The sequence below is a fragment of the Phaethon lepturus genome, unplaced genomic scaffold, assembly GCF_000687285.1.
Source record: "Phaethon lepturus isolate BGI_N335 unplaced genomic scaffold, ASM68728v1 scaffold17734, whole genome shotgun sequence".
In the NCBI taxonomy this organism is placed as follows: domain Eukaryota; kingdom Metazoa; phylum Chordata; class Aves; order Phaethontiformes; family Phaethontidae; genus Phaethon; species Phaethon lepturus.
Window position 1 is genome coordinate 51685 of NW_010534210.1, and position 11082 is coordinate 62766.

Here is an 11082-nt window from a genome sequence, read left to right on the forward strand (position 1 = left end):
CTCTTTGACCTGGAAGCTGTATTCACTGGGGATGGGTGGGCGGGCAGTGTAGAGTACTTAGTTATGGCAAATGCAAAAGATATGACCATGGGTGACTAAAGCTGCAATATAAGCACCTGAGAACAGGATGTTACTCTGATATTATGCAGCTTAAACTGTAGAGGGAAATACTGGCTCACTCGGTGTTGATAGAGAACTCCCCTACATTTGTTGTTAGCTCTGTGGTTGGTTCAGGATTTACAGGCAAGGACCTGGTGGGTAATAAGCTTCATTTGTGTCTTTAGTTATAGTGAACATTCATTTTTGTCAACAAAGGCCTAGTAACTGTACAGGAAATAATGAGCTAAGATGGCGGGAAGGTAAATACTTTGACAGCTTGTCTTAAAGATTCCTGTAGTAATTACAGCAAGTGAACAATTTCTTGTTGAATTAGAGATGCAATCATAAGATATTAGAGCTACTGACATAGCATGTGTGCCAGTTCCTTGCTTAAAGGCAACAGCAGGCTCTTTGTGATAGAGCTGATTGCTGTTTATTGTTAATTACATGTTTCTTCTTCTGGCGTGTTACCATAGTTAATTTTTGCAAGTACAGTGCAAAATTTAGCTGTATCAGACTTTGCAAGTTTTTGGAATTGCTTCAAAAATAATGAAATTAAGACATTTTGATTGCACATTTGCAATTAAGGAATACCACTTAATTTTGTTCCTTTCCCCAGTAATTTTTTTAGTTCAAAATAAGAAAGCAAAAACTTGTGCTAGACTCATGACCTGACTTTATTTCAATTGATTTAAAATCAAGATCAGTATGTGCATCTAACTATTAGTTTCCTAGAAATCTTCCAGCAAACTGTTAAATCAAATCTCATAGCTGTAAACTGCTGTGGTATAGTACTAAACAGTAATATATGGATTATAACTATTCCTTCTCAGAAGTAGTATCACAGCTAAGTACCATTTCCATTTTGCTTATGCAGCTTTTTTGAGAGGTACTAGCCTGTAGAGAAGCAAGTAATTTTAAAAAGAAATCTTGCTTGTAAATCTATGTGAAACTTTGAAGAACATATGAAAGAGTGAAAATGGCTGGACATTTTAGGAAAAATTATAATTTTGAAGTTCTGTGAATTTAAAAGTGTATGAGTCTTTAAGAGTATATAACTTTTCTTTCTGAAGAGCAAAACTCTTCTTTATTGGAGAGTTTAAAAAAAGCACAATTGTCTGTGGTGGACTGAGTGCAGCGCGTGGTTTATATATTTGTTGAATGTCAGTACCTTACTGCCTTGTTTCCCACTGCCTTTGAACAAGAGGATAAACAAACCTGGTGAAACATTTCTTGTGAGGAGATAATAAAGCACTCAATAGATTACATACACTTTTGTGCATATGTGTTGCATAATGACACAAAGAGAAGCACTGCAAAAAGTGTTTGTGACTAATTGTAGATATTCTTTTCAGAGACTTTTAGGTATACAGTTAAGAAGTAAAAGAAACTGTTCCTTTCTGTGTCATGTTTTAGTCTTATTATTGTCAAGTTAGATTCTTATAATGAGATCCTGGCATCCAGTAAGAAATGCAGAGTTTTGAGTATTGGTCTAACTGAGTTAGGATATTCACCCACAAAAGTGTCTTAGCAGAGGAGGTAAAAAACAGACAAAACTTCTAAGTAAAACTCAAACAAGGGAAATATTAGGCCAGCATAAACTGGTTTTCATAATCACAACATGTTTTCTTGGGCAAGATTCTCGGTTATTTTGAACAGGGACTGCAGTTTGACCTCTGTGGAAGAGCAATACTTTATGGTAGATCTGTATTTTTAAGCAATTTAATATAAGAGTTTGGGAACATTGAGTGATGGGGTTAATTGTAGGATGTCTTTGCATTGCAGATTGTTTGCAACTTCAGTGTCTTCGTTTTTCCATTTTTTTTTCTTTTTTATTGTGGACGGGTAGTATTTGTGTCATTTTGACTTCCTTATTTTGTTTGATAGTACCAATTCATTTTCCATACACTGGTGTTGCAGAATGTAATTTCTGAGTCTAAATGCACATTGGTAAGGGTTTTTTTCAGTAGTACATAACTTAATCTTACCTCTATCTACAATAAGAAGCTTTACATTTTCTCTAACAGTTTAATATGCTGTACACTCCCAGAGAGAGACAAAATTGTCTCCAAATAGTAATCTTTAATCTCAGTTTACTTATGGTTCTATCTTACAAATGTCACACAAATCATATTCATGTTTAATCTTAGTGAAATGCAAATAAAAACTCATGTAATGTTACTATAGATCTTACATATTGTATACATTTAAAAGTTATATGTATAAACTTATGCAAGGAGTCTTTCTCACAAATGCTGCTAGAACTTTAGCCATTAAGTCAATTGTTTTGTCAGTTCCTTGTGAGATGTGCTCTTACATGGCTGTCTTTTCTTTCCTGGCTGTCTTACACTATTCTTATGCTCTCAAGAATCATGTGTACAACATTCATCCACTGATGCGCTTTGGCTTTGTCAACTTCTCTGCTGTATTGCTCAAGTGTATCCAGAGTGCAATCACTGTTTCATTTTGCACTCCCATCTTAAAATCTAGTGATCTTCCCTCATTGCCTACTTTTAGTAACTACTACCTGGCAAGTTGTCAGCATGAAGCAATCCTTCATGTTTGCTTTTCTTCTTCCTGATGGCTGTCTGTCAGCTCTTGCAGAGGTACCTTATTTCATTTCTCTTCTCTCTGGAGTGTGGAGTTTTCAATTCTACATGTCGTCTTTCATGAACTTCTAACCGTTCGTTTGTTTGTTTGTTTGTTTGTTTTAATTTGTACTTCCTTGGTGGATACTATTCATAGCATTTATTTAGTATAAAATTAACATTAAAATTATTGAACAAAATTAAGCACAAATTTCTGATTTAACCACAGATCTATCATTTTCCTTTTGGCTTAATTTTATTCTCATTCTTTACTTTTCTCTGTCTAATCCAAACGTGAAGGCTCTTGAAGCAGAAATAAATGTCTTGTTTTGCTTGTCTATAAAACCATCTCAATCGTCTATGGCATTCTCTAAAGATTTGGATTTTGCTGGTATGAAGAAATTACCCCTGATTACTTCCTACCATCTTTTCAATTATATATTTCTACACTCTTTTACTATACAAGTTATTAGTTTAGATAGTTTGAAGAAAAACCTATTGAAATAGAGATTTTTTAAAGAAAGTTTAGAAATTTTTTTTTTAAGTATTAAAAGTTAATGCATTGGCAAGTAAGAACTCAACAGCAGTATTATTCATTTGCTTTAGCAAAGATCTGTGATCTTCCTACAGTCATACAATGCTTATTTTTTCCTTGAACCTGTTCTTGTAGTTATGTACTCAACAATGAGACAGCTTACAAGGTGAGTTAGTCAGCCCCTCTGAGTTAAAAGATTTAGGAGCACTGGTGCATTTGAGCACTTGACTGTTTCCCAATTAGAATGTTTATAATTAACATTTTTTTCCCAAATCTACTGAAAGGCTTGAATGTCTACAGGAAAATCTAAGAGAAAAAGCAAACTAATTGTGAATTGTATCAATTGTTTTTTGATTTCTTTTTGTTTTAATGTGGTAAATTGCTGTTAGCTAGTGTTGGTTTTTAAACATACCCCTTCTGTTTTGAGTTTAGGTAGAGATGAGATTTAACTCATGTCAATTGATTGATGGTTCTAAATGGTGATTAGAAATTCTTATATGCATGTTTTACAGATGCTGTTGTTGTGAACTTCTGTATAATTTGAGCATTACTGGAAAGAAAGGCTTGAGTGTCTGCGTAAAAAATTAAAAGGACAAGAAAATACAAAATAATTTTAAATCAGTAAACTGCAGGTGAAGGAGAAACATAATATCTACATTAAATTTGCTTTATCCAATTGTTTTTTTCTGCTCATTGTGTGTAAAGATACTCAGTTGTTGTCAAAAAAATCCCAAAATAAACAACAAAAAAACCAATCCAAAAGCTCCACACATATTTCTAAGGATAAAGTGATGGCTATAAGCAGAGGTTTGACTTGTTGAACAATCTAGATTTCAGGATAAAATAATTTGGGTCTGTACATGTATTAACAGACTTTGATTAATTTCTTGGGGTCAGCTAGAGAAATTCAACTCCATCCCTGCTGAGCACCTGATATTGTTGAAAGGGGATTTGAATGAGCTGATGTCCTGGTTCATTCAGGAGTATCACTCTGGATCCTACAGAGCTTGAAGCCTCAGGATATGCCTGGCGAGGGAGAAGTGGGCATCTCTGCAGAGCTCAAATCCGGTTAGTGGCTAAGGAGCTCCTCAGGCTATAAAAGAATGTCTCCCCCATGACTGTACATGTGAATCAAGTCCTGGTTTATTCCAAAACTGAAAAAAGGACAGATTCAGCACAACTGGAGCAGTGTTTTGTTTCTAAATACTCTCTCTCTTACTTCCATAGGAAACGTGTTGTGAAATGGAGACTATTTTTTTCAACACACTTTTTTTCTTTTTTCTTCAACTACATCAGTTTCACTGTGTTAGTCACTGGCTCTCTGTTACTTTTTCATCCTATTTGAATTTTTATTTTTGGGACAAAAAAAGCAAAAGAAAATAAAAGTAAACAGAATCAGAACTTTTGGTGGGAAAGAATCTGGACAGACAAACTGCGTTGTTATGCCAGAGCCATTTTGTGCTGGTTTTATGTTTTACAAATGGATAGATGACAAAAAAGTTCTGATATGTACTACACATTTGCCTAAAGGGCAAAAGTTAAACTCTGTGGTCATTTAAATTCAAGGACAGTTCATAAAAGACTTTCTTGTTACTCTTTAGAAAATTTTTGCACTGTCAGAAGGAATGTTGAATGTTTGAATGGATGCAAATTTTCTCATCACCACGGTCTGATATTTTATGACACATGTGTGCTGCATAATTACAGCTATATCCTCCGTCGAATATCACCTTTAATGTATCCATCTCAACATAATAAACACTAGGCTTTGTTTTTGTAGAATTACATTGCATGGAGTACATTCATTTTGTACAGTGTGGAACAGGGACAATCTTTCTTGCACACAAGGCCTAAAGCAAAGAAGCCATCATTTGTGATGGGTTCTGCAGGAAAAATATTACACAAAATTACTAGAATTTTGTGTGTGTCTTAAAATAACATTAAAATACATTTTAGTTATTTTATTTTCTTCTTTATTGGGAATTTGATATTGGAAATTGTGAGTGAATTTTATTAAGGTAAGGAAAACTTAGTATATTATTTGGATAATCTCCATGATATCTCTCCATAGCTAATTGTGCAATAACCACATCAGTGGTCTGTGACTGCCTTTTTCCTCACACATGCGATGTTGGTTTCTATGGTCCTGTATGATTGTAGGTACCTTTTGAGGGGGCTGTCATGGTTGACAACAGAGGAAAAGAAAAACTTGGTTTTGCTGGAATAAGCCAACTGCAAAAGAAACCAATTTTTGTTCTTGGCATTTTAATATCATTCCTGTTAAGCAGTATGAAGCAATCAAGTATTATCACTTAGTGTTATCTAATACTGCAATATAGACCAATGTACTGTCAGCTGTACAAGCTACCCTGTGCTCCTGTATTGAGCATCTTTATGGATATGTTTTTCCTTTCCCTCATGCCTGCAGCTGTTTAGCTGCTTTTTTTTTAATGTTTCTGTGCTTGCCAAGGAGTTTCTTTGGTTTATGTTGCATGAATCCATTTTGTAGCTTTTGTAGTTTGTTAAAAGATTACATATTGGATTCCAGTTGAGGATTCAACAGCATATTCAGCGATATGTAGGCAGACCCTATTATTTACACAAATCCATACTAAACTTGCAGAGGTGTGCTTGAATTTCAGGCTTTGTGCCCAGAACATGACTGTCTTTTCCTTGTTCCTTTAGATGCACTGTTTCATTTTGAGAAGTGCTCTCTGCCTTGGTTTGCATGTGTAAAGTAAGGTGATAATGTGAGTTCTTTCTCCGGTAAACTGTCTGTCTTGATATGAATTTTGCATTGCCTTACTGCAGATGTTGTTTATCTGCCTTTATTCTGAAATTTCAAAGAGGAATCATATGCTGTTCCCTGGAGGACATGTTTGGGATATGAGAGTTACCAGAGTTCAATTGTACCTTTCAATTTCTGCACTACTATTTTAAATCCTGATTATTTGGGGCAATTAATGTCGGTCTTTTAAGAGTATAATTTTTCTTTATTCTTTATTGGGGAAAAATCAAAATGCAAAAATAGAAACTGAAATGCAACATGGTATTGGGGTTTGAATAATGAATAAATGAGTAGTTGTTTTGGTCTTGGAGAGAAAAAGTATTGTAAATTTTTTTCAAAGATGTTTGAAAGTTCACATTCTGAATAACAGTTATCTGCTGTTTGCTGTTTTTAGGAGAAGGCAGGCACTGAACTGAATTTTTGCATATGAATTTCTGTGAATTTTATACCACACAACTCTTAGCTACAGTATAAGTAGCGGAAGCTAAAGTGCTCTCTCATTCTGTGATGTTTTTGCTTTCATTATTTACTGTTTACCACTGGGCACATAAGTGGGTTGCTGGTTTGACTGGATAAAGAGTCGTTGCCTTCAGTAATGACTTTCACTTTTTTTGCAGTTAACATATGGCTTATGCTTCTCAAAAATAGGCTTACTTTGAAATCAATAGATTTTCTTATTGAGAGCAGGAAGCAGAAATTAAAGTCTTAAAAGGGTAAGAAGGATAGATTCAGTGTATCTGGAGATGTCTAGTTTCAGATATATTCGGGTGCCCCCCCAGCTCTCCCTCCAGAATGTCACAGATCTCCCATAAGGACCCCAAGCAATGTCACAAGCTTTGTATTCATGCACCCAAGTTTGCTAGTAACATTTCAGCTACTGATTAATTTATGTATATCCTGTGAGCATGTAGAGGGTAAAGATCCGTTTTTAAACGTGTGCCAACTTCCCATTGTGTGTGTTGTACTTACCTGTAGATTATAACTACAGTTGTTCAGCTAGATACTGAGTGAAATACAGTCTTCAGAAAGGTTTTTTAATTGTCATATGACAAATTTTCACTACCTAGTAAAGATACCATCAGTTGCATGTCCTATAAAAAAAAAAGAGTAGAAGAAGGAGTCTGGAAAACTAGAAGACACGTAACATCGTACAAACTACAAACAGAATATGGGAGGTAGAGGAAATCTTGGGAAAAAGTGAGTGAGTTAATAAGTGCTTGTAACTTTGGAAACCAAGCTACTTCTCCTCTTTTCTTGCAGCAAATACTATTTCAGGATTGCTTCACAGGATCTCAGATCTTAAGAAAAATATTCATAAAGGGAGATAATGCAGTCTAATACAAGAGGGAGGTTGCTTCTCAGTACCTTATTTATGTTTAAAAATTGTCAGGAAAGAATGTACCAAATATGATTGTAGGTGTATCGTATCACTTATATGGAGATGCATATTTAAATCAAGACTGTGTGAAAGGTCAGAGCTAAAAGATACTCTGCGGAAGATTTGGATTCAGAAGCTGTCATGTAGAAGCTAAAGTTAAATAATTCAGACTCTTTCTGCGATGGAAGGCAAAACGTAATACTGAAGGATTACAGTTCACTTGGAATAATATTGCCGAGTAAACCATAAAGGGGAAGAAACAGAATTTCATTCCAGAGTGTTTCAAACTATTATCAGGTGATAAGCTAGCAAGCTAGCCATTATTATTATTGTTGTTATTATCATCATCATCATCTTCATCTTCATGTTACATTGGCAAGCAAAAAGAAATAATGGTCAAAAAATTTTGGATGGTTCAGTTCTGGGAGGGACAAAACTGATAGTGGAGAGTGCTTTTGTTTTTCTGTGCCTTCACTGGGGCAAACTTTTGTCACCATTTTCTCTCTGGTGTTGTGCAGGTGGTTGACCAGATTGACACGCTGACATCTGATCTGCAGTTGGAGGATGATATGACAGACAGTTCCAAAACGGACACACTCAACAGCAGCTCCAGCAGCACAACAGCTTCCAGCTTGGAGAAAGTCAAGGTGCGGGCCAACACACCGCTCATCAAGCCACCTGCACACCCCTCTGCTATCCTCACCGTGCTGCGGAAGCCAAATCCACCCCCACCTCCACCACGATTGACACCCGTCAAGTGTGACGAGCCTCCAAGGCTGCCTCCTTCGGCCAACCCTGTCAAGACTAATGGTACTCTGCTGCGAAACGGGGGTGTGCCAGTCGGGCCCAACCGCATCCCAAATGGAGATATGTGTTGTATACCGAACAATAACTTGGAGAAAGTTGCGATGCAACCTCTGATGCACAGACCTGAGAAAGAGCGGTGTCCGCAGCCAGGAGCAAGGGAGCGGGTACGATTCAGTGAAAAAGTGCAGTACCACGGCTATTGCCCTGACTGTGATGTTCGGTATAACATTAAAAACAGGGAGGTGCACTTGCACAGTGAGCCTGCCCGTGCTGTGGGAAAGCTGCCGCACCAGTGCCCTCCTCTGCCACCTCCACCACCTCCGCTGCCTCCATTTTCTCTGGAAAATGGAGGGTTGGGGATAAGTCCCAGTAATAGCTTTCCTCCTCCGAGACCTGCGACTGTGCCTCCACAAACCGCACCAAAACCCCAGAAGACCATCCTGAGGAAATCAACCACTACAACAGTGTGATGTATGCCACTTGAAACAACTCTTTGTCTTTTCCTATATGTAAACATAAATAGGTAATGAGCACTTTCTTCTTGAGCAATAAAAAGACCCAATGTATTACTCCTGTGAAGTGGCATAAAAATCACATGGTAAGTACAAAGAGGAATGCTTGTTGGTCTTAACTTGTGTTCACCAAAAAATGTCATTGTGGCAAAGGATGCTGAAAAAACTTTCATGCTTTACGCATAGGTTGTAAACATATATTGTAGTTTCATATCTGTAGCATGGTTTAAAAGACAGTGAAAAGAAAATTTCAGTTTGAAAATACCGAGTGGTGATTTCATGATAGATTTCAGTCTATCTATCTGACATGAGGGAACAACCATTGCTCCTGGGTTCTGGGAAACTTCCTGTTTCTAGCAAGGACCTTTTACAATGTCATTTGACAAAGCAAAGTGGAGTACCAGATAACAGCTTTTGACTGAATTCTAGCAAATGCATTTTACTCCGCCAGACTTGCTTGAGCGAAGGCATTGTGTGTAGAGTGGTGCAACAGGAGGCAATCATCGGACTTTCAGGCAGCTTGATCTTTGGTGTGTAAGTAAAGAAATAATTGAAAGGTATGTTGACATGGCTTTGGAAAACTGAATTATCTTGCATTTTCTTTCTCACTTGCTCAGTGTGCCATAGCCAAGGCAAAGTATAGAGTTTTAAGATGAGCAGGGGTAGTCCCATTCAGTTCGCCCCTGTTTCCACTGCTCCATCTGCAAAACGGCAGTAATATTTTATCTCACATACGATGGCAGCAGATTAAAACAACGAAGTGCAGTCTTGTGTTTTTCACAAAGCTTTTGTCTGGTGCAAATATCTTTTTGAAAGCAAATAAAATTTTGCCTAAGGCCTTCAGGGACATCCACTTAATTCATGTCAAGAGCTTTGAAGTTGAAAAGCTCTGTGCAATTAAGAAGCATTAACATGCAAAACGAAATATTTTACATGTTATCACATTTTGATGGTGAACCCAATTAATATTCTTGTTAGTTGAAAAAAAATTCCTCAGTGTTTTTAATTATTTTATGAAAGAACATTCTTTTATTCTCACAAAAAGTGTTGTTGGGACCAAGAGTTAAAAAACATCCGATCAGTGAAGAAAATCTGATAATAAATCTGTTATTTACAAAGGTTGTGCCAAATTAATCTCAAGTGGCCCAACAACAGATGCTATATAAAAGCAGTATGCTTTTTTCAGCTGAAATGTAAAATGAAATCTATGGCAAAACAGCCAAAAATAGACAAAACAGATTTTTAATTTAAATTTCCATTTACATTTTGTAATAGGTATTAAACTGAAAACCAATCTTCAACCAGTTTCCCTGTATACATATTATAGTACATTTATAGTATTTAAACCGAAATAATAAGAATAATCTTAACAAAAATTCTAACAGATAACTACCCTTTGAATACCTTTGCAGTAAACAGAGAATGTGTTTTGTGCAAAGACACATTTAGAGTCTAAATCTTCATGTTGTATTCCCTGCATAAAAGTGGCAAAGCAAGAAGATTGTCTTAAATGCTTAATCATGCTTTCCCCAAATGCTCCCCATGTCCTTTTCATGATGTACTTTACATTTTGTGTTATTTGACTGCACTTAATCTCATGAGAGCTTGTTGCCAAGTGAAATTCTAGCTCTTGCAGCAGGAGGCAGTAACTCGTTCTGCATGTGTGTGAGATTTTTGCTGCCCAAATGAAGTTTCTCAGGTGGATTCTGCTCACACCCTGGGACTCCACAGCACCTTTCATGCTCACACATGGAAAATTACACTTGAAATCACTGGAACAGTGTGTGGACATATCCACATTGTGTATATACAGATTTTTCTTTTAAAAAGAAAACTTTTGCTGTCTGTCTGACTTTATCACTACTGTGGAGATCATATACCAACTCTTATAAGCTAGTTTAATATTTTTTTCCTTCTTAAAAGAGCTACTGTGCACAAGAGATTATAGGATAATGCAAATCAAACATTGTATTTTTTATATAAAGTATTTCTGTTTCATCTTAAATTAGAGAAAATAACAATGAATAATTTTAGCGGGGAGGGTCTGCTGCACATGTCTTACCTCACTTAGCTCAATTTTTCTAGTATAAACTCATCTCTGATAGTGGAGTACAGTATTTCTCCCCTCAATTCTGTCCCTGGTCTTGTCAGAGTCTCGGGAACATGTTAGCACGTCCAAATTAGATACAGTATTCAATGGATGTGCATTGATATACATGTAAATTTCAGTTTTGTTGCAGTGTTAAGTTTACAGTTCTCAGCTCTGGAAAGTTTAAGTGGCATCTGACTTTAAGCATTTCATACTCAGCTTTGGTATCCAACATCTTCCATCTCGCACTTCGTCTTCTCTTTCAGAGGTGGTTTCTTGACTCTTT

At 36.4% G+C, this 11082-nt stretch overlaps 1 protein-coding gene across 1 annotated transcript; it reads left to right on the forward strand.

The window, feature by feature from the left end:
- The first annotated feature begins 348 nt into the window (after positions 1–348).
- Positions 349–8665, forward strand: PRR16 (proline rich 16). Its single transcript, XM_010285462.1, has 3 exons — positions 349–359; positions 3358–3388; positions 7907–8665. Exons 1-3 carry the CDS (start codon positions 349–351, stop codon positions 8663–8665), a joined length of 801 nt encoding a protein of 266 aa, XP_010283764.1.
- Positions 8666–11082: the final 2417 nt, after the last annotated feature.